This window comes from Arvicola amphibius, chromosome 12 (assembly GCF_903992535.2).
Source record: "Arvicola amphibius chromosome 12, mArvAmp1.2, whole genome shotgun sequence".
Lineage (NCBI taxonomy): Eukaryota > Metazoa > Chordata > Mammalia > Rodentia > Cricetidae > Arvicola > Arvicola amphibius.
Genome location: NC_052058.2, coordinates 104,847,600 through 104,871,628, shown reverse-complemented (window position 1 = coordinate 104,871,628; position 24,029 = coordinate 104,847,600). Strand labels below are relative to the sequence as shown.

Sequence of the window (24,029 nt, the reverse complement as noted above, 5' to 3'; positions counted from 1 at the left end):
CAATTGCAAATGTAAAGGTCTTGCAATAATGACCATGTTCTAGACTCTGCATTGCTTCCCTTCAGTCATCAGACAGTTTAAGATGGATCCTAAGAAACTGGAATTCCTCTAAGACTCTCATACTGGAAGAAGGGAGAGACTGATATGAGAAACCTATCTCCTAGGATGGCATCTCTCAGCATGTTGACAACTTATCAGACCCCTGTGTGGGAGAGACTGGAATTCAGACAATAATGATTCAATGATGGGCAGAACCAAACTTTCACTATGAAAGCTTCTTGTCCTTTATTTATAACTAAACCCCATGTCAGGATGCAAAAAGTGGATGTAGGGACCACTGGTCTTCCTTGCTCCTCATTCTATTGTGGCCACATTGAAAAAAAATCTTTCTCTGCTTTTCAATATCATTTGTTTGAAATGGTTTATTGAACTTAATTTACTTACTGAGAATAGATCACTGAACTTGGCTTGTTAAGACTACCAAGGTCCAGCCTCTGGCCCTAAGGACTCTTGAAACATTGAAGTGATTTAAGGAGAAGCCTTGCAGGAGATGCTGAAATTCTGAATGGACACTCTTCTCTATAAAGGTTTAGTTGGAGGTAGAATATCATCAACCCAGAATCCAACTCTGTCAGCACACAGCATGCTGTGCTATGAAATCCAAGAGCCCAACCTCCAGGACTGGCAGAAATAAATTGCTGTTGTTTATAGGCCACCTGCTTTATGGAATTTTACTCCAGCTGCCCAAATGAATTAAGATAATGACCATTCCACTGTTCATTTATTTTATTATTATTTAACTTTCAGCCACATTATTCTTCATCTGACCTTGAACTATTTCATCCAGATTTCCCAAAGAAACGAAGCGAGTGAGGCTCAGGAGCCTAACAACTTAGAAATCATTTTTTTCCGGTGTCTGAGAAACACAGCACAGAGGCATGTGATGTGAATGTCAGACTGGTCAAATGGACAAGGAAGACAGCCATCATAAAGGGAAAGTATCATTTATCACAGAGAACACTCACAGAGATGAAAGACAATCCTAGGGACAAGCTGCAGAGATTATAGGTTTCACTAGACAGAAGGTAGTTTTCTCTGAGCAGCTTTGATGGGTTCCTGGGTCATAGGAAGATAAACAAAGTTTATTATTCCTAGGGAGTGTGTGTGTGTGTGTGTGTGTGTGTGTGTGTGTGTGTGTGTGTGCACAAATGCCTGCAGGCTACCATACACTTGCACACTTACCTTGTTGTCTCTTAGGTGCAGACAAATAATGCTAACATTCACAAATGCTCACTTCCTGCTCATTTATAGGTCTTATTTACCCAAGTTCACCAGAAAACATCGTCTGTATTTATACTCCAATACAAATCTTCTTTTAAAGAAGCCAATTATTTACTTAGTCAAGATTGGAGTGATCATTACGTTTCTCCAAGTTAAAGAGATAGATGAGATTATAATAATATAGCTATTCAAAGGTACTTTGTAATGGCATAGTTGGGGGCAAACTACAATTCAGATGCAGTCAAAGGCCTGGAAACTATATCTTACTCCATTCTTGCACTGTGTAAAATGTCAGGTTAAGCTCACATGCCAGCTTCAGTTGAATAATTTGCAGAATGTTTTACTCAACAGCCTAGAGTGCCAGGTATTTTCTGAATACTCAGGTATTATTCTCTGTTGACTATGAATTTTACTGGCACTTAAGTGCAGATACTGTAACTCTCTCACTTTGGTCATTTGTCCAAACCTGCACAGGTGAGTGATTCATGGAAGCTCTCTACTCACACTCCCCACCAGAACGCTAGGAGAGCTACTTATGGGAACTCTGCTTGAGTAGACCATCAGGCCTTGTCTAGAACAAATGGAAGAGAACACTGCGATTCTTCAGTAATGGTAGCCGTGTGCCTGAGATGGCATAGTATGTGTTTAGTGTTGTCCTCTGTCCACTTAGTGCTCTGACTTCAGCTGCTTGGAGACAGCCACACACAAGTGATTTGACTTGATTTATTGGTTTCATCGCTAACTGTATAAATATTGCAGGTTTGCTTTTAGCTATCTACCTTTTTCTTTTCTCTAATGGAAGACCAAATAAAGTAACAGGAGTCCTTTGGGTTGCATTGTGTGTGTATCTGCTTGACAATATGTATACAAAAACGTGTTAGCCAGAGCACAACTTCGAGTGTCACTTGTTTTTGAAAGACTCTGTGACTCTGCTGAAATACAGCAACCAGACTATCGATCTGTTACAGGCTTAGTCCACTATTTTTAACTGTTTTTTATTTGTTGTTTGTTTTGTTTTGTTTTTTTCTTTTATGAGTTCTGGTAATAAAACTCAGGTCCTGGGGCTAAAAATCAAACAATTTATAGACTTAATTGTCTCTTCAGAGCTGAGCTCTACGGTCATATATTAGAAAAGATCATTTGAAACCCTACATAAAGGGAATGGGAGTTAACCAATGACCAAATAATCATGCTATTCTCCTTGTGTCAAAAATGGGGGGATCTTACACTCACAAGAGAAAGGTCACAAGGAAGCATCATTTCTTACAGAGCACTGGAAGCTGTCAAGGCATTATGCTTCCTATATTCTGTGTATAATAATCCACATTAGAGCTACCACACACACTTCAGTGGCCTATTTGCTCTCTGATTGTTTATTACATGGAGCTGTGTTCACACAGCGGTTGGATTTGGGGAAGAATAGCTAGGTATTTTTATGTCTACTCTGAGCTGTTAGTTTTACTGCACACTCTGAAATGTGGAAGATCGTCCTGTAGTCAAATTGGGCTATAAAGACTAAATTGAATTATCCCCATGGAGCGGCTGTTAAATCTCCAGGGAGTGGGCAGGTCCCATAAGAAGGGGATGAAGGATTGCAAAGGTGATGCTGGGTGAATACAGCCTGCAAGAAAGGCCTGTGTTCCATGAGCAGAGGAAGGCCTGAATTTCCTTGTGCCTTGAGTCAAAATTTGTCATTAATGGGCATCTACTAACCCTCTTTCTTTCTTAATTCTGTAAATCTCATGATAAGCCCTGAACTTCTAAGCCTTCTGAAGACTCAGTGGCTTCAGGAGAACTATGAACACCAAAAATAACAGACAAAAAGTAGTAACATACCTTTTTTTTTTTTAGAATTTCTCATAGCACCACAGTGACTGTGACTTGGAACAAAGTTGACTGGGAGGCAGATGTGGTGTCTTTTGGGGAAACTTTAAGCTTGATTGTGGCATAAAAATATCTGCTTTTGTATTTAGTAGTGTGAACCATTGCATTATGAAGGGATGCCAAAGAAATATACCAGGTATGCATGTTTATATTTTATAATAATATGTTTTATATATGTGTGTGTGTTTATCTATGTGTGTGTGTGTGTGTGTCTATGTACGAATTCTCAATTGATAAGGGAGATGAAAGCAATTTGGGAAAAAGTAACGTGTGTTTCTTTCTTTATATTGTAAACGTGAAAGCTAAGATTTTCTACCTGCGCAGTAAAATTTGTTCTTAGATTCAGTCTTTTTTCCCAAATGCATTAGTGCTAAATGGTTCTCTGTGCCTTATAATAACTATACTGTCAATTAAGACCCGAGGACTTAAATGGACTAGAAAGTTTTGGACAATCTGGTAAAAGCTGTCCTTAGTAAAAAGATGAAAAACATTTATTAACATTTCGATTCAGGATTCACCCAGAAAAGGAAATAATATAGAGGTTGCTGACATCCAGAAACCCATATTGTCTTTCCTCACTCTATTGAATTTCACTTCCAGCTACACACACACACACACACACACACACACACACACACACACACAGTGCCCTGAAAGCTTAGAAGAGTCTGAACCCTTTTCTGGATGATGAAAGGCTCTTTCCTTCATGCCCTGTTTACGCAGGGTGGCTGCCAACCGAAGGACTGAAAAGGAAAGCTCTTTCTTCCTTCAAAGCTCTTCCTCTTCAGCCCGGTCAAGGTTGTCCAAAGAGTGAGAACTCCTTCACCTACTAATGCTTATTCTGAATGGTTTATGTTAGTTTTTTTCTAAAACTATGTTCTTTTACATTTCTAAGAAAATATATTTTAGAATGGTGTATAGAGCTCTTCACTTTGCAGATATAGACTTACAGAGCACAGAGATATCTACATAAAATGTAGAAATCCTCTCCCTCTCTAAGATCTGGTATAAGCAGATGATGGAGTGAAAGAGCATCTGAAAGCTCACATCTTGACCCCCAGCCACATAAGGCAGAGTGACAGCACTGAAATGGCAAGAGTCTTTTGAAACCTTAAAGCCTAGGCAGGATGTCACACCTACTCCAGAAAGGACACACCACCTAATCATTCCCCCAAAGTTCCAACAACTGGAGAACAAGAATTCTAATATAAAAGCCTATGGTGTGTGCATGGGTTGGGCATCCTCATTCAAATCACCATAGTAACCCCTGTGTTAGCAATTTGCAATATAATTGGCAAGCCAGTGACTGCACAAGTAACATAGGTAATCTAAGTTCTTATAGGTGAGTGGGAAAATTTTAAGGACTCTTAAGTGTGATCTACTGATGAATAAGCATTAATATCCAGCATCCCAGAACTAGTCAGGGTCTGCTATCTTCTTAACACCACCCTAAAGCTTTCAAATTAAAGAAGTTAGAAACATGGTGCAAATCTTTTTAAAAACTGTCGTTCCTTATCCAAGTGTGAGCTTTCTCAGACATGCCTGATATATTCCCTAGATCCAACAGGAATTTTTAAATGATGCAGTACATCATTTAACATTTCCACGTGCTAAGTAAAAAGCTAATAACTCTAAACTTTACATCAAGGAAGTCAGCCATAATATTCCAAGTTGAAAGAAGCTATGAGAATCTGGCATATTCACATATATGCTAAAAAGCATAGCTAAAGGAATGTATCCAAATAGAAGGGGCATAAAAGGAGATTTAAGAGAATAAGGAAGAAAAAAGACAAAAAAATATTTAAATCTTAGCTTGATGTATAGCATCGCTGTTTCTATATATATTAAAGCTGTGTTAAAATGGATTTATACTGTTTTAAACAGAAGGAAGAAGTGTAATTTCTAAGGTTATGAAACTCCTTTCTAGTGGGCAGGGTGACACCTGTGCTCAGTGACTTGTCATGTATAAAAGTCACTGCAGCTTTCAGAGCCACTGCCTCAAGGGAGTGGCATATCTTACTGCTTTGCCAAACCAGCTCTTGCTATGCTATTCAATACACAGAAGGCTGGATTCTCACACCCACAACAGGAAAAAACCAAGCAACTACAACTATGGACAGAGTTGAAACTTGGGGTGGGGGGCATTAGATGCCTTTTTATGACTCATGTGTCATTTGCCTGCCTTTTATGTTTCCTTGTGCCTATTAGTACACTTTCTTTGTGTTCTTTCCAAATTTTAAAGTATACCAAAAATAATAAATTCAATAAACACCTATTCTCTTACATTTTTGAAATTATTTTGAAAAATCAAAGCAAAAGTGAAAGCAACTGATAAGGTTCTAATTACAAAGAAAAATAATTAGCAAAAATAAACATAAAAGGATAGATGGGTTTCAAGAGAGATGACATATCTATATTTCAATTATATTGATCAAATGATAAAAACCATTAATTCACCAAAAAACTATGTATAAACATTATAACGCTGAGAAACCATGAACAAAAACTATGCTGAGAGACACTTGTAGGGTTCTTTGAGGGGGTGTTTTTTATTTTGGTTTTACTCTTTAAGATTCTACCATCAAACTCTCAATAAATACACTTATTCTTATAAATTCTTGGCTTTAGCTTGCCTTATTTCTAGCTAGCATACATTATCAGAACTACCTTTTGCCTCCAGACTTTTACCTTTTTCTATTACTGTATATTTCGTCTTTCCTTCTCCTATGATTTGCTGTATTGCTGGGTGGCTGGCCCCTTGCAATCTCCTCTCCTCCTATTCTTGTTCTTCCCTCCTTTCCTTTTATTCTCCAAGTTATTCTTTCTGCTGGCAACCCTACCTATCCCTCTTCGGCTCAGCTATTGGCTGTTCAGCTCTTTATTAGACCAATCAGGTGTATTAGGCAGGCAAAGTAACACAGCTTCACACAGTTAAACAAATGCAACATAAAAAATGCAATAATCTTCACATAATTAAAGAGATATTCCACAGCATAAATGAATGTAACACATCTTAATTAATATTCCACAACAGATATTCACATACCAAAATTAAGTTGTAAAATTTTATCAACACATGTATTATTTTTTAAAAAAAGGAAAAGAATTAAAACAGAACAAACAGGAGGCAATAACTGTAGATCAGTACTTAAGCAATCAATAATTGCATTAAGTGTAAATAGCTCAAGCATACCAATAAAAATTTGAGTTGATTAAAATATATGACTGAACTATTTATTATAAACAACAAATAATGATACAGATGGCTTAAAAGACAAACAATGTGGGAGAAAACTACAGAATACAAATATTGAAAGCATCATTTTGGGTAGTGATGGTACACGCCTTTAAACCAAGCATTTAGGAGGAAGAGGCAGGCAGATCTCTATGTTTGAGGCTTGCTTGGTCTACAGAGCAAGTTTCAGGACAGCCAGGGCTACAACAGAGGAATCCTGTCTCAAATAATAAAAATGAAGAAAAAAAGGAAGGAAGGAAGGAAGGAAGGAAGGAAGAAAGGAAGGAAGGAAGGAAGGAAGGAAGGAAAGAAAGAAAGAAGGAAGGAACGAGAGAGAGAAGAGAGGAAAGAAAGAAGAAAGAAGAGAGAAAGAGGAAAAGAAGAAAAAAAGAAAGAAAGAAAGAAAGAAAGAAAGAAAGAAAGAAAGAAAGAAAGAGGAAGGAAAAAAGAACGAAAGACAAAAAGAAGAGAGCTTATATGTCAATGTTATAGTTGGGTAAAGTAGACTTTAGAACAAGATTATCACTAGAGAGAGAGATTGCTATTACATGATAAACAGGGCCAACTACCCTCAACAAATAGTACTAAATGGAACTCAATATGTAGTAACACCAAAAAACACTCAGAGAACCAGAGGAAATATATAACTCCTTAATTATACCTGGAGACATACATATTATTTTTGAGGCCTCATTATATTCAAGGTAGGTTGTGTGTGTGTGTGTGTGTGTGTGTACACCTAGAATGTCTGATGTGTGATAGTATTTTTTATATTTGTCAGGGAAACTGCACCCATCAGTCTCCACAGTACAGCTGCCTATTCAAAGCCTGCACATTGACAACACCAGTTGCCATGCCAATATGACAGGTGAAAATCTTACTAGAAGAAGAGCTGCAGAAAATTAATGGCTGCTGAGAGAGGTAGCATAAATATTCCCCAGGGTCGAGCCTCTTGATAGGTTATCCAATCTCACATCATCAGCCCAGAAAAGATATGCATATGAACAGCAATAAATAAACAGCAGCTTGTGTGTGTGTGAGTCTTTGAGTGTGTGTGTATGTGTGTGAGTGGGAGTGTGTGTGTGTGTGTGTGTGTGTGTGTGTGTGTTTAATAATAATTAAAGAAAAGGAGGCCTTGGATTTGAAAGGGAATGCAGATGTAAGAGCAAATGAAAGGAGGAGAGAAAATTCAAGGATAATTTTTTAAAGACTCCTCATAAAACTCAAGGTGTGTTAGGGAAAATAGACGTTAGTGAATTAGTGAGGCCTTTAATCCACTGTCATTATAAGTGATGTGCAAGGAACCTCTAAGACACTAATATTGTAGTATCATTTAAAATGTCTTGCTTAATATAATCAATAAGTATACACAAAATGTCCTAGCCACATAATTTAGCAGGATCTATTCTTTCATTGCATTTCTTAGAATTTTGTTAATGAAAATCCATATTAGTCTGCATAGATTTCAAATCTTCCACACAGCCAAGAAAGCAATATTCTTTAAATGTCTATACTTGATTTCACCAAAGAAATGATTTGCAGTCTCCTTTTCTCAGTTGGCTCTTTTCCCAAATAAATTCAGCAAATAGGATGATAATTCTTTGATTTCCTTTTTAATTTTTTTGAGGCAGGGCCTCATGGAAAATGCTGCCCTCAGAGTTGCTATGTAATGGAGGATGACCTAAAATTCTGATCTGCCTGCTTTCCCCTCCAAAGTTCTGCGATTACAGGTGTGCAGCACCGTGACAATTGTGGCCAGAGAAGGAAATATTCTCTCTAAGCTCATGTGTTTGAACACTTAGCATGTAGAAGATAGTCCTGTTTGGGAAGATTTTAGAACCTTGAGGAGGCAGAGCCTTGCTATAGTTTAGTCACTAGCAGAGGGTCTAAGACTTTTCTATCCCAGCAACAATTCCTGTTCACTCTGTCTTAAGTGCTGATGTAGTGTCACCAACTAGCTTCCTCCTTCTACTGTCATGTATCTCTGCAGTGATGAAATCCATTCTTTCATACTATGAACCAGAATAAAGCCTTCCTACTCTAGATTGTTTTGTGTCAGACCATAGCTATAAAGTTAACTAAAACACCCATTTTTGTATGGAGGTGGGAATGGAATTCAGGGTTTTATACACTCTGGGCAAGCCCACTAACGAATGAACTACAGACTCAGCCTTGGCTGACGAAAATTCTAAACGCGCGAGACTAACACAGTGTGAAGAGATGCATGGGTAGAGGACCAAAGCAAGACTTACCCAAGTCCACAAACTGCTAGGTAACAGACAGAGAGAGTGGACTTACCACAGAGTAGATCTGATGCTTGCGTCTTTTAGCCAAGTCAATTATGTTCACTCCATTGTAGTAAAGGTTTTCAATACAGCCATGAAAGTTTTTCTTTAAAAAGGTTCCAGGTTTGCTTGGCACTGGAATTCCTCCAAAACTGAGCTTCATGGTGAAAAAATAAATAAATAAGAGTCAGCTCTTAGTAACAAGCTCTGAAGAAGTAGGAATGTAAGAGAAGTAAGTACATCCTCTGGATTTAATTGTATGTGTGAGCCATACGGCTTTAGTAATTGCAGATGCCACTTGATTACTCCGTTTAGAGGACACTGATGAGCCCATATAAAAATATCTGTAATTGCTTGCCTCTTATGGGCTTACTTTACAAAACCATTTTCATTCCTTTCTTAAAACTTTTTAATACTAAATAAAACAGTAATTTACAAAGGAAAAAGAGAAAATAAAATAAATCAACATCGTTATGGTTATCTGGAGCACAGCAGCAGAGAGGAAACAGCACTAAAACACCTCAGAAACCAAACAGATACTTGCTCACCTCCAGGGACACATAGTTCTAAAACTCACAGTAACCAAAAAATTTATATGCACAGAGTTGTTCCCCAATTGCTATCTATAAAGATAAAAGGCTAAAATAACACAAAAATAACCTATGGATTTAGGAATCAATTAATAATCAGCATTCTAGAACTGTAAGAATGACAATTATCAAATATTTATGGTAAAATAGAAAATTAATGCAATTTTGAGTATAAAGTAGAAGAATTATTATTGGTTGTGAAATATGACTCTAATGATGAGAAAGTTGTACACACAAGGGCAGGAGAAGCTCAGGGGTAAGAGCACTAGCTGTAGAGTCTCAGTGACCTGAGTGGATTCCTAGAACCCCTGTCAAAAACAAAACAAAACAACAGCAAAAAAGAAAGAAAAAAAGAAATGAAAAGAAAAGGAAGCCAGATGAGGTAGCCTAGCCGGCATCTGTGATCCCAGCACTACTATGGATATTTGTTAGGGCAGGACAGAAGAATCATCCAGAATCTCAAACACTGCAGCTGCTCAAGCCAGAAAGACCCTGTCGCAAGGAGAAATGTCAACAACTGCTGGAAGCTGTCTTCTCACCCCTACAGGCACAACTTGGCACATCCACACATAGGGGCATGCAACCCCTCAGCCTCTGACACACACATCTACAAAGTTTAGACACAGAACTGTATTTTAATGACAGATGCCTGAGATAATTACTGGATGTTATTTTTCTTTACTATGTATATTTTATGAATTTATGATGGATAGAGTGAAGAGAAAATATCTAATACTTCTATTATGCAAGATAAGAGATAGTAGCTACCCTCTCAGTTGCCTCCCTATCGTTAACCTGCACCCAGATTTTCTCCATTCTTTGAAAAGCTATATTACCTAATACTCTCTTCCCCCTTTCATCTTTCTTCTCTTTGACCTCTGTCACCTCTGTTCCCTGTGTCCTCTTTTCTCTATTTTCTCTGTCTCCTCTATTACCTCCCCCATCTCCTTTCCTCTTCTCTTTCGAGTGTACAGTGTGAGAGGAGAACATGTTCTCTCAACCATGGCATCTTCTCTCAGTTTTCCCATCATGAGTCATCAACTAACATATCAGTAATATATTGAACCCAGATGTTTAGTTCATTATAAGTTACAAAGATTTTAAATATTTCCCACTGTGATGGGGCTGTATCGTGTTTATTACTTTCTATTACTTTCCATTCTGTTTTACTTTCTAAATGTAATCATGATGCTTTCATCTATTTTTAACTTTGAAGTGCTCTTTATTCTCTAAGCAGTTATTTGTGTATGCTTTCTAGGCAATTTCTTTGAATTTGAGGTATACATCAAAGTCATTGGATAGTCACAAAACACTTTATTCTTCAAATTTATTCTCCATACTTTTGTTTTACTTAATTTTTCTGGTTAAAGTTTTCTAAGACTTGGTTTTGTGGGATGGGAGTAAAGCAGGGGGGATCCTGGGGCTTTCTATCTGGTCCTCTCTGGGGCACTAAGGAGGAAGAAAGCACTTGTGATGGCTAATATTGATGGTCAACTAAACAGAATGAAGAATCCCTGAAGAGCAAGTCTTTGGGCATCTCAGAGAGATGCTTTCTAGACTGGTTTATTTCGGGTGCTTCCATTGAATGGTGGGGCCTCCAACTGAATAAGAAGGGAGAAGGCAATTTGTACATAGCCCTTGACTTTTTCTGCATCTTGACTGTGGATGTAATATGACAAGCTGCCTCAGTTTCTAATGCCACACCTTCTTTGCCATGATAGACTGTGTCCCCAGACTGTGAGTCAAAATAAACCCATCCATCCTTAAGCTACTTCTGTCTGGGTGTTCTGCTTACCAATATGTAAAGTTGTTAAGCAACTTTATATCCATTATGATGCAAGACAGAATTGCCTGGGACTCAGAGTTGCCTGGGACTCAGAATGGCCCCAGAGCAAAGCAGCTGGGCAGGAGGGACACAACCTAGAGCTGATAGGTTGTGACATAGTCACCAATGTAAGGCTACCAAAGGCACAAGAACATGATAAGAGGTTTAATATACTGAGGCTCTTGGAAAATACACAAGAAGCAGTATGGTGAGTAACTGAACCAGGATTTGGGGAGGTCCCAGGAACTGTATCTCACAGGCTCCATCACAGCATGGCAGACATGAAGCAGGTAACAGGTCTTAGAGGTTGGGAAGTCCCAGGAGCTCTGTCTCACAGGCTGCATCACGGCATGGCAGACATCACATCCAGAAGCAGTAAAAGATGGCACATGATTTTCACAGGCACAAAACAGCTGAAGCTACTGGGTGACATTTCCAGGTAGAACAAGTAAATCACATGTCAATGGTGATGATGTGAGACACCAAGAGAGCCACTCTGCTGGTTAACAGCTCAGAGTGAAGAAATAAGAAACTCTTTACTGTAGATGGCTTTAAGAAAACAATGACAAGTTGTTAGTGCCTTAGTTCGCTTCAACTGTCAAGTTGACACAAAGGCGCACTATTCAGGAGAATCTTAACTGAAGGACTGCCCAGGTCAGATTAGCCTGTTGACATGCTTAAGAGAGATTGTATTAGTTGCTTGCTTGTGTTGGAGGGTCCACCCACTGTTGGCAGTACCATGCCTAAGCAGTTAGGTCTTGGCTATAGAAGAAAGCAAGCTGAATGGAGGCCAGAGAGAATCAGAATTTTGTTCAAGTTCCAGAGAGAATTCCTATCCTGATTTCCCTCAGTGATGGATTGTCACCAGGAAGTGTAAGCCAAATACACCCTTCATGACTCAAGTTGCTTTGTCATAGTGTTTAATCACAGCTGCAGAATGAAGGTAGGACCATTACCACCATTCCATCCTTCCCTCAACAACACTGACTTATCATTGCACTGGTGTTCACGAGGAAACACCGTGAACCCAGCTAAAAGGAGAAAATGACAGTTTTACTGAGGTATATTTGAGCATGAATATACATTCCACATTTGAGTTTCTTTTATATTAGCAGAGAAAATTTAAATTCATTTAAAAAATTATGAAAAAATAACTCTCTGAGAGGGGGTTCCACTGGAGGAATGGACTTTATTTTCTGTTGTGTTTTTTCCCCGAAGAATTTGACATCATAATAGTACTATGAATTGGAGACTTAATTCATTTTCAGGTAGTCAGGATGGAAAAGTCTGCTTATGTGTTGATAACGTTCCTTCAATATTCCACATTAATTTCTCTAAATATTTCCCAAAACCATATATGCCATCTTAATAGAGAACTGTGCATTGTGCTTTAGTAATCATAATTTCAGGTCATTTATATTTGATTTTTATCTGATTTATGAAAGATTTGATAGCAAAAGTTAAACTTTCACTTGGAATTATCTCTTGGACCAGGTTACACTTGTGTATGATTTACAATGGGTAAATTATGGAAGATATTATTTGCAAGGTTTGATATTGATTGCTTGTAAACCTTTCTCCTGACTTGTTCGGATAAATGTGGCCAACGCTCAAGTTCCCAGTTTTGGTTTTCTCCTTGACTCTGTGAACTGAAGTTCTCAGAAAAATGTCTTAGCTATGCCACATTCTACAAGCCTGGGTTTTAGCCTCTTCCATTGTCCTGAGTAGGAATCTTACAGGTCTGGGCTCTGTTGAGTCTCCTCTGTTGTTATTAATTTTCACTTCTGTGTCTGACCTAACATCCCAGCTATTAGCTGAAGTCCTCATAGGAATGTGTAAATAGACTGCTGTCTTCCACCAACCAAAAGTTTAAGAATGTAATCAGAAGATATTCAACATCTATGGAAGCCACTCCTCACTCTCCTGTACCTGATTGTGTTTTAAAATGACCTTGATAGATGACTTTTTTGTTCTGTATTGCAATGGTGGCACATGCTCCTGGAGGCAGTGTGAATCTGTGTTCTTAGGTCAGGGTCACTCATATTTGAATCTAGAACACACTACCTCTTATTCCCTTTGAGGTGACTCTGTCCCTTGGGTCATTCACCTAGCTGTATAACTGCATTGCTTATGCAGATTCCCTTAACCATCCATGCCTCCCACTAGAAAGCTACTATAGGACAGCTTGTAGCAAGGCAGAGGGAGCCAGTAATTTTAGATGGCAGCAGCTAACTATTTTCTAAGTGTTGCATTTGTTTATAGTTTATGTGATACCCTCATACAGTAAACACAGAGTAAATTAGAGCATAGTGACAGACGTACCATGACCTTTACACTTTTATCTTAATTTTTACTTTCAACGGTATTAATTTTGCTATATATGATGGTTTCCATATCAATTTAATAATTTATTGTTGAAATATTTTAAAATAAATTGACTTCAAAGAATTTTCTTACTCATTTTTGTGTGTGTTCATGTGTATGCACATCTGTGTACATATGGATATGTATGTAGAAACCAATGATCAACATTGGCCTCAACCAACTTCCACCTTACATTTTGAGGCAGAGTCTCCCACTGAACCCAGTACTTACTAATTTGGTGAGACTGGGTAGCCAAAGAGCCTCCAAGATCTTTCCACTTCCATGTTCCCAATGCTAAAGCACAAGGCTGATCAACTGTGGCCAGCTGACTTTTTTCACAGGATTGGGAGTCTTTATGTTGGTACAACATGTACCTTATCTGCTAAGGTACCTCTCCAGCATCCTCATTCTGAATATATCATTCAAGCATAGCAGATCAAAACAATAATTGTTGACTCGGATGAAAAGGTATAATAAGCAATGTCCTTCTCACTCTATTCTTGACTTTTGCTTTTTGAGAATTCTGTTGTCTGTTCTTGTTTGTCCTCTTGAATTATGTAGTGTGTCTTGCTTTGATCTTAGATCTGATGAAACCAGGTAGACGACACATTCCACTGACAGATTGCCTCGGATAATCTCCTCTCCCAAGGAGTCTGATGGGATTTCTAGTGTCACAGATAGGCTGCAGCTGGAAGAGTTGCAGGAAGAAGCCCCCTTTGATGTTAAATGTATGATGCTCCAAAACTTGCCTCCCTTTTCCTTTGACCTTATAACCATATCTTTATCTCAGACCTGCCCTCTTTTTTTTTTTTTTTGATCTTTGGTGCTACTTTGAAGATAATAAGTTCCTCTCTCTGTTACATATGTTTTTCTCTAGCTCAGTTTAAATGTACATTATTGTTTTTGCTCTGGTTGTCAGTTTTGTTATGGACTGTCTCCAACAAAAGATGTGAGCTATTGTCTTCTTTTCCAGGCTCCTCTGAAATGTAACCAAGCTGGGTATTTCTGAGACACATAAAAATGTCATGGCCATCAAAAGGACAGCCCTTCTTTGGAATGTAACCAAAGCTGGTGAATTTCTGTCACTGATAAATAAGACAAGAACTCTTAATTTTTTGGTAAAATCTCTTTATTTTTAAATATTTGTTTGATGGTTGGGGAGATGGATTGCCAATAATCCTGCCAGTCTGAATTGATCCCAAGGATCCAAATGGTGGATGAACAGCATGAACTTTTGCAAGCCAGCCTCTGACCTCCACAGGTGAATTATAAGAAAAACACATAAAGACACAATAGATAATAAAATGTAATAAAAAATTTTAGCATAGTAATTTGAATCTAAGTGTGTGTATGCATGAATGCACACGCATGAATATGTGTGAGAAAGATCATCCTAGACTGTTGTTCTTCAGGCTCTGCCCGCTGTATTTTCTGAGACAATGCTTCTCCTCAGGATTTGATGTCCACTAATTTGCCTAGACTGGTAAATGAGCATCAGAAATTTATCTGCATTTGTCTCCCACACACTGAGATTACAAGTGCTCTCTAGTACACCAGGCTTTCCCTCATCATCAGTGTGTTGGTTCGTTCATTTACTTAATTTTTTGTCAACTTGACACAAATTGGGTCATCTAGGAAGAGAGATTTCAAATTTAGAAAATACCTCCACCAGATCAGCCTGTTGAAGCCCTATGGGCATTTTCTTTATTAATGATTGGTTTGGAAATGCCTAACCCACCGTGGGCAATGCCACCTGTACATTACAGAAGAATGAAGACTGATCAAGCCATGGAAAACAAGCCAATAAGCAGTCCTCTTCTATAGGCTTTGCTTGAGTTCTCCACTTTACTCCCTCAGTAATGGGCTGTTACCTGGAAGAATGAGATGGAATAAGCCCTTTCTTCCTCAGTGGTTTTTGATCGTGGTATTTATTATAGCAAAATAAAGCAAACTAGAACAATGTTCTAAGAAGATGACCCAGGTTCCCATTTTTACTAGGCAAGTGCTTTTCCCACCAAGCCATCTCTCCATTCATGTCTACGTGTTCCTGGCTCACTTGGAACTTACTTCAGTATACACAGCCCAACCTAGATGTCTGCAATTCTGGTGCGGGAGAATTGTCTGTATTCTGTCAATCATGTTTTAAATAAATGCTGATTGGCCAGGCATGAAGTATAGGCGGGAAAACCAGACCAGAAGTAGAAATGATACAATGAGAGCAGGAGAATTCTGGGAAGGAAGAAGTTGATTCCTCCCAGTCCTGCACAGACCATCGAGGAAGCAGGATGTGACCTGCCAGGTGAAAAAGGTACCGAGCCACATGGCAAGAATAGATTAAAAAATGGGTTAATATAAACTACAATAGCTAATAAGTAGCCTGAGCTAATGGGCCAATCAGTTTTATAACTTATGGAGATCTCTGTGTGATTTTCTTTGGGGCTTGTGCAATTCAGATATATTTGATGAGTTTCTGTTATTAGAAATGAAACCAGAAATCTCAATTTTCTAGTGAAATCTGTGTTTTTTTTAAAGCAATGATTTGAATGCATATGCCTGCAATTTCCACTCTGCTACCATGGAGTTTAACCCCTAAACTGTGAGCCCCAAATAAACTCAATTCTTCTCTAAGTTGCTCTTGACATTATGGCTTACCACAGCAATAGAAAGTAACAAATATAGATAGGGTATCTCCTTTAACCTGGAGCTTGCCAGTTCAGCAAGATTAGTTGACCAGTGAACCCAGGGATCCACCTACCTCTGCCATCACAACAATGAGATTACAAACATCCACCACAGTACCAAACACTTTTGAAGTCAAATTCTCATGCTTGAATGGCAAGCACATTACTGACTGAACCATCTCACAGATCTATACTATTTTGAAGAAAACTCAAAGTTCCATAACCCCAGTCTTCTCTCGGTCCATCAGTCTACCCTGGCAATTCGCCACATTGCCACGACAACAAGCAGATCCATGATCTTTAAAAGCCTGCTACAGTCCTTGAAGAGAACAAGCAGATGGTAAGGCAGAGAGCAACAGATGCTGCCAGTGGGTTCTTTGTAGTACAAATTGACCACTCTGGCTTTCCCACAGACAGCGCATTGCTCCGAGTAATAAGATCTTGCACTTGAGGCTGGACCCAGACATCATTTGTATTAACATTGTTTTTGTCCAGCCCAGAGGATGAGTAATGCCTGTGGCTCCTCCTGCTAAGTGAGTAAATCGGTATCTTTCACACACTCACAGACTCCAGGGAATGGACCTGCCAAATTGGTATAATATAAATTTTATGGGTTTTGTCTCTATATACTGATAACTAGGTTCTTTGGTCAACTGGTCAAATTGTATACATTTTATTCTTCTAGAAAAGATCTGGTTGAAAATATGTACTTCAGTGTTCTCCATATGCTAAGACAGCAAGGGCTCCTGCTGGGAGCACTCATTTGTCTGTGGTTCCACAGACGACATCTTTCTCCATAGGAGCAGTGTTCATAAGCCAGGTGAGATGACCACAAACGTGTCATTATTCTGTTTTTATGATGACTTTCCCAAGACATCCAAGTCTCTTGACTTAAAAGTGTCCTGCCACCATCAAAACCAGGTTTTCTCCCCTCCCAGCTGTTCTTCTGAGGATATGGGGTAACTATTCCCAGCATGGACAGATCTGAAAATGATTTGGTGTGATTCTGAAGGCAATTTGTAATTGCTAGGAAAGCTGAAAACACATCTGATTGAGTAAATCCTTTGCTTGATTTAAACCTCTTTAAATATTTAGATTACGGCATGTGGCTCTCTCCATTTGTATTCTTGCCCCAGGCTCCATGTATGTCTGAGAGAGCCTGGCTAATTTTCTATTATTTTATTGATGACTATACTAATTCAGCCAGTCTCCAAGTATCTGATTAGGCACCTCAACTAGAAGTGGAAGGCTAATTAAGCTGTGCTATCAACATTCCAGCAGAAACTTGGAGAAAATAAGGAAATATGTTATCAGTGGCCTCTCTGAATACTGATAAAGACAAGGAATCCAGACTTGGTGGCTCAGTGCTGTGACCACAGGTGCTTTTACAGAGTTCAGGAAGATCACAAGCAGCCCTGCAACATAGAGTCCTGAAAACCATCCTGAGTGCTTTAGAGAAGAGAAATAAAATTAAAAGCTATTTAAGAACTACTTGGGGCAAATGCTTAATGGTTGAGCTTTTGGCTAACATGCTTGAGGCCCTTGATCTAACCTCCAGCACTAAAACAATAAAGGGGAGGAAGGATGGTCTTTCTTGGTGTAATGTCAATATTAAAGACTTTCTGTCATAGTTAAGGTCATCTGTTTATTTTTAATATAGTAAGATATGTCTTGAATATATACATATTCATGTGTGCCTGTGAGTCCTCATGAATGTTTGTGCAATTTACTTGGAGGCTAGAGCTCAACAGTAGATGTTTATTCTCTTATTCTCTTCTTGAATTATTTTATTTATTTATAACACATTTGTTTATTATTTAAATAGTCAACATATAGGAGATATCCACCTGCCAAGGATAACATGTGGAAGTCTAGAACCAACTGAGAAATTGTGTTCTTGCCTTACGCATGGGACTGAAGCAGGTCATCAGGCTTGGCAGCCAGTACCTTTACCTACTTAGCCTACTAAAACACCAACTATCTAACTCATTAAAAAAAATTAAATGGTGATAGAGTCAGTGAAACTGGAGCTCACCTACTAAGCTAGAATACCTTTCCAGCAAATCCCATGGATCCTCCTATCTCTTAATTCTCATTCAGGAATTATATGCATATACACAAGCCTTATAAAGTAACTTTTATGGCAACTCACAGTTATAAAATCTGAGGAGATATTAGATCACAATTTTAAATTGAACATTAAAAGGAAAGGGAATGACACAAGAGGATCTAAAGTCGTTCCCAGAAAATGTTCAGACCCAGTTCTATTATCCATGCTCCTAGGTCAAAGGCTATTTCTCTGTCTTCAAGACAGGAACCATTTACTCTGATAAATCTCTGGACAGCATGTGTCTGTGACTCTGTGGCTATAAGGAAAGAGGACTGAAGACATGTTCTTCTCCTGGTGTCTTGGAGCTACCTATGAGATACATCATGAACTCTACCCACTGCAAGGCTGGTTGAAAGGTTAAATCAGTGTTGTGACTTGAATAAGAAGTACCTCGGAGGCACATCTTTCAAGGGAATTCTGCTGTCCACAACGGCTCTGGAGCCTTAAGGAGAAAGAGCCTTGTTAGTGAAGAGCTTCACTTAAGGTTGGCTTTGGGGTTTCATAGGCTGGATCTACTTCATTTGCTCAAGATTCTACACTGTTACAGTGTGACAACTGTCCTCATGCTCCTGCCCTCTGCCTTACCCCTAGTGATGAAAGGTATCCCTCTGTAACTAGAAGCCAAAATGAACCTTTTCTTTCCTCACGTTACTTCAGAGTATTTCAGCACAGCAACAGTAAGGAAACCAATACAAGAGTACAAATGCTATTTATCTTCAGGGTTTTTCTTCTTTCTTTTTTCTGCATCTTATCATTTTTCATTTTTCTTGTGTTATTTTCATGGGATTCCCTGTATTCTCTCTGTAGTCCTTTTAGACTAATCTAGCAACTTAGTTTCCACAGAAGGAAAAGACCAATAGCATCTATAATTTGCATTGTCTTGGAAACTAATTTGCTGGAGATCTTTGGTTATTTTAATCATACATAAACAGCCCTGCTGTGTCCTGCTGGTCATTTAATCTTCTAAGTGTGAAAGAGAAGCGATCAGTAGGTAGAGCCAAGCACTAGCAAGGACTGCAGCAAGGCAGCCTCTGAGCATATGGTCCTTATCACCACCTTCTTATGGGGGACTAGGAGGTAGCTCCGCTGGTAGACTGTTTGCCTAGTCCACATGAGATCCTAGATCCATTTTGAAAACTGCAAAAATGGGTAAGGCTTGGTGGTCTCCCGTTAGATCTGTCCCACCGTCTCAATGGGTAAAAACACTCCTCGCGGTCCTGGCTTCCTTGCTCATGATCTCCCTCCTTTTGCTCCTCATCAGGACCTTGAGAGCTCAGTCCGGTGCTCCTATGTGGGGCTCTGTCATTTTCTCCATCCAATGCCAGGTGAAGGTTCTTTGGTGATATGCAAGATATTCATGACCACCAAGTCCAGTCGGAATGGGACTGATGGAACAGGGGACCACACCGGACTCTGAATGTGGCTGACGGTGGAGGAGGACTGAGAAACCAAGGACAATGGCAATGACCATGAACTCTACAGCATGGACGGGCTCACTGTGAGCCTTGTCAGTTTGGTTGCTCACCTTCCTGGACTTAGGGGGAGCTGGGAGAACCTTGGACTTAACATAGTGAAGGGAACCCTGATGGCTCTTTGTCTTTGGAGAGGGGTGGAGTGGGGGTATGGGTGGAAGGGAGGGGAGGGAAGGGGGAGGAGGAGGGGAGGAGATGGAAATCTTTAATAAAAAAAATGAGAAAAAAAATGGGTAAGGCACAGTATACCTATAATCCCAAATTTTGAAGTGTAAATGAAGGAGAATTAGAAAATCAAAGCCATCTTCAATTGCATAAGTTCAAGACCAGAGGCTTTGGGCTACTTGAGAAAATTTTACCAGTAATGGAGTAGGATGAGGATTAGGTTGATACTATGTTAATTGACACAAAGAAAATAATTTATTTGTTTAAAAAATATCCCCTGTATTATCAGAGACCTGCAGTTTATAGAAAAAATTAAAAGGAAGAAGAAAAATCTCAACTCTTGTAATAAAAACAAATTCCGATGCATGTATTTATTTAGTTATTTAGATGCTAGTAAGTTACATATATATGACCTACCCTAACTATCTAAATAATAAATATATGCATTTAAATAAGTAAATAATCTAGGAGGAGAGCAAGTCAAAAACATAGTATGCAGCTCTGGCTCCCATACATGTGCACACACATAAATGGAGACTCACATGTACACAGGAATATGTACATACGTAAGACGCATCTTAATATGAATTAAAAGTAAACAAATCACAACAGAAAGCATATATATATATATATATATATATTATTATTATTTTAATTAGGCAAAGATGTGTTACATTTGTTTATGCTGCAGAATATTTTTTAACGGTGTAAAGATGTGTTACTTGTATATACTGCATTTGTTTAATTATGAATTTCATAATTTTCATCTTGCATGCCCAAGGCACCTGGCTGTTCTAAAAAAGAGTTGAATGGCAAATAGCCAGACAGAGAAAGGAGTGCTGGGGCTGGCAGAGAGAGAGAGAGAGAGAGAGAGAGAGAGAGAGAGAGAGAGAGAGAGAGAGAGAGAGAGAGAGAGAATAGAAGTAGAAATCTAGGCACAGTAGAAAAAGGAAGAACAAGAAGAGGAGAAAGAGAGAACAAGGGACATGCCCTAGGTAAGAAGCCAGACATACTCCAGCCAGTCAGACATAAAGAAGCAGTGTAATATATACAGGAGTAAGAAAGGTAATGAGTCTCAAGGCAAAAGTAGATAAAGAGAAATAAGTTAATTTAAGCTGAAGAGCTAGCCAGAAATGTGTCTAAATTAGTCCAGACATTGAAAACTAATAATAAGTCTCTGTGTCATGATTTTGGGGATGGTTGTTGGCCTAAAAGAAAAAGCCTGGTATGTACATATATGTATATGTGTGTATACCAGTATAAATATATATGTGACATATATATTATCAATATATACATCTATTGACACAAGGTCTCTCTATACAGCTGTGGCTGTCCTGAAATTCACTATGTAGATCAGGCTGGCCTCAAACTCATAGAGAGGTGTGTGCCACCATGCCCAGTAAAACGAATTTTTAAAGAAAATCTGTGAATAAAAAGATTTGAGTAATTTTAAAAGCACATGTTAGGACTATGTCATTAAGAATTCATCCTTTATACCATCTCTGTTTCTTTTTAAAACATGACCCAAAATTTAAAAAGTTATTTAATGATAAATATTAAAAATAAAATGTCAGTCAGATGGTGGTGGTGTACACCTTTAATCCCAGCACTCGGGAGGCAAAGGCAGGCGAATCTCTGTGAGTTCAAAGACAGCCTGGTCTACCAAAGCTAGTTCTAGGACAGCCAGGACTACTACACAGAGAAACCCTGTCTCAAAAACAAACAAACAAACAAACGAACAAACGAACGAACAAACAAACAAATAAATAAATAAATAAGAAATGTCAGATCTCTATCATCCCACTGTCAACCTCTACCTGAACAACAACTTTATTATCCTTCCGGTATTCTCTATGTTTGGTTTTCTTTCTAGACTCTTTGCTTGTTTTTTTTTTTCTTGCCACATCTCCAGCCTTTAGAGACACCTTTATTGAGATATTGGAGATGGCATATGCCTTCCAATTAGTTCAGCTATTTAAAATGTAAACTTCATTGTTTTTTCAGTATTATAGAGCCACACAGTTATCACCACTAATTTTGGAATATTCTCTTCACCCAGCCTGCCCCCACCCCCCCAGGCTCCCAAGAAACAGATATCCACTAGAATTCATGGCCCATATATTCTCTCTCAGCTTTCAGGCAGTACTTTTAGTGGGTTTTCCTTTCAGTTTCTGTAAATTTACCTATTTTGAACATGTCATATGTCATATGGATAGAATTATAATTTGTGATCCTTTTTAGCTGGATTCCTCCAATCATCAGGATCCCCTCCCCTCAGTTTTGGTTTTTCTGTTGAAGCTATCTCACTGTGTAGCCCTGGATGACCTGGAACTCACTCTGTCGACCATGGTGGCCTCAAACTCACAGAGATTCACCTGCCTCTGCCTCTGAGTGCAGGGATTAATGTCATGGGAAACCAGACCTGGACGGCTGTTTTCAGATTCATGCTCTGACTGAAATCATTCTTTATCCTTTTGCCAGCTGGCGGTTGTTCATTAGTTTCCATCTTTAGCCCTCAGGAGTCATGCTGCGCTGAATTCCAGCCCTGAAACCCATGTGAAAAGCTGGATGCAGTGGTAGCATCTGTAGCAGGAGCCTCCTGAGAAGCTTGGGGAGCCAGCCAGCCAATGTAGAGCAGGTAACATGGTGGAAACATGTTGTCTCCTGTTTCTTCCTCAATAAAGTGGGAGGACAGAATGCACTCTCAAAAGTTGTCCTGTTATCTCCACATACACGCCATGTGCCTGTGCAGCTATACAGACATATCACACACACACACACACACACACACACACACACAATAAATAAAAATCCCTTCAAATAAAAACATACTATGAAGATCTATGGCACTCTGACAAGGATACTGGAAGCTGACTTCTGATCTTCACAAACATGTTTCCTCTCCACTAAAAACCTCAGACAGAAATCTAGGAAAAACAACAACAACAACAAACTTAATCCTGCCTTCTGTATCCTCAGTATGGATAGGTGGCTGGAGCTGTCAAACATAACATGATCAAGAAACTGAATGATAAAAATATCTGGAAAAAAAAACAAAAACAAAAACCAAACCCAAGCAGATAGTTCTTTTAAAGAAATACAAAGATCAAGGTCCTGATGAGGAGCAGAATGAGAGAGAACATGAGAAAGAAAGTCAGGACCGTGAGGGAACCTCCTGCTGGCGACAGATGGGGAAGGTGACTGAGCCCCACATTGGAGCACTGGACTGAGCTCCCAAGGTCCTGATGAGGAGCAGAAGGAGCGAGAACATGAGGGAGAAAGTCAGGAACGAGATGGGTGCGTTCACTCATGGAGACGGTGGGACAGAACTAATGGGAGATCACCAACTCCAGTTGGAATGGGACTGATGGATCATGCGACCAAACTCGTCTCTCTGAATGTGGCCAACAGCGGGGGCTGACTGAGAAGCAAAGGACAATGGCTCTGGGCTCTGATTCTTCTGCATGGACGGGCTCTGTGGGAGCCTTCTCAGCTTGGTCGATCACCTTCCTGGACCAGGGGGGAGTTGGGAGGACCCTTGGTCTTAGCATAGAGTGGGGAACCCTGATGGCTCCTTGGCCTTGAGAGGGAGGGAGGGGAGGTATGGGTGGAGGGGAGGGGAGGGAAGGGGGAGAAGGAGAGGAGGGAAGGGGGAGGAGGAGGGGAGGGAGGGGGGAGGAGGAGGGAAGGAGATGGAAATTTTTAAATATAAAAAAAAATAAACCATGAGAGAAAAAATAAAAGAAATACAAAGATCAACTAAAAAAAATTAAAAGATGTTCCACACCATAGTCATCAGGTAAACACAAATCAAGACTACAGTAAAATGCAGTTTCCCATTTAAACCATGGTTTAAACAATGAAAATTGCAAATGTTAGCAAAGACGTGGAGAGGACCATTTAACACTGGTGAATGGGAGCCAGCAGAGTCACATGGTGCCTCTGAAGCTCAGCAGTCACCCTGTCCCTGGACTATTCTACTCTAGGCAGAGGTGGCTTGTGCTTGTAATGTCAACAGCCAGGAAGCTGAGGTAGAGAGTTCACCAGGATGCGCTATGGAGGGAGATGTGTAGGCAGAGTGATGGAAACACAGCTGCACATGAGCATGTACACACAGCGCAGCGTGACTCTTTG

The 24,029-nt window shown here is 39.3% G+C and overlaps 1 protein-coding gene across 1 annotated transcript in view; it reads right to left on the bottom strand.

The window, feature by feature from the left end:
* Cntnap5 (contactin associated protein family member 5) overlaps positions 1-24,029 on the bottom strand; it is a 954,245-nt gene that overhangs the window by 477,490 nt on the left and 452,726 nt on the right. The window contains 1 exon segment of the mRNA XM_042054039.1: positions 8,699-8,842. Within this exon segment, the coding sequence (XP_041909973.1) occupies positions 8,699-8,842 (144 nt within the window).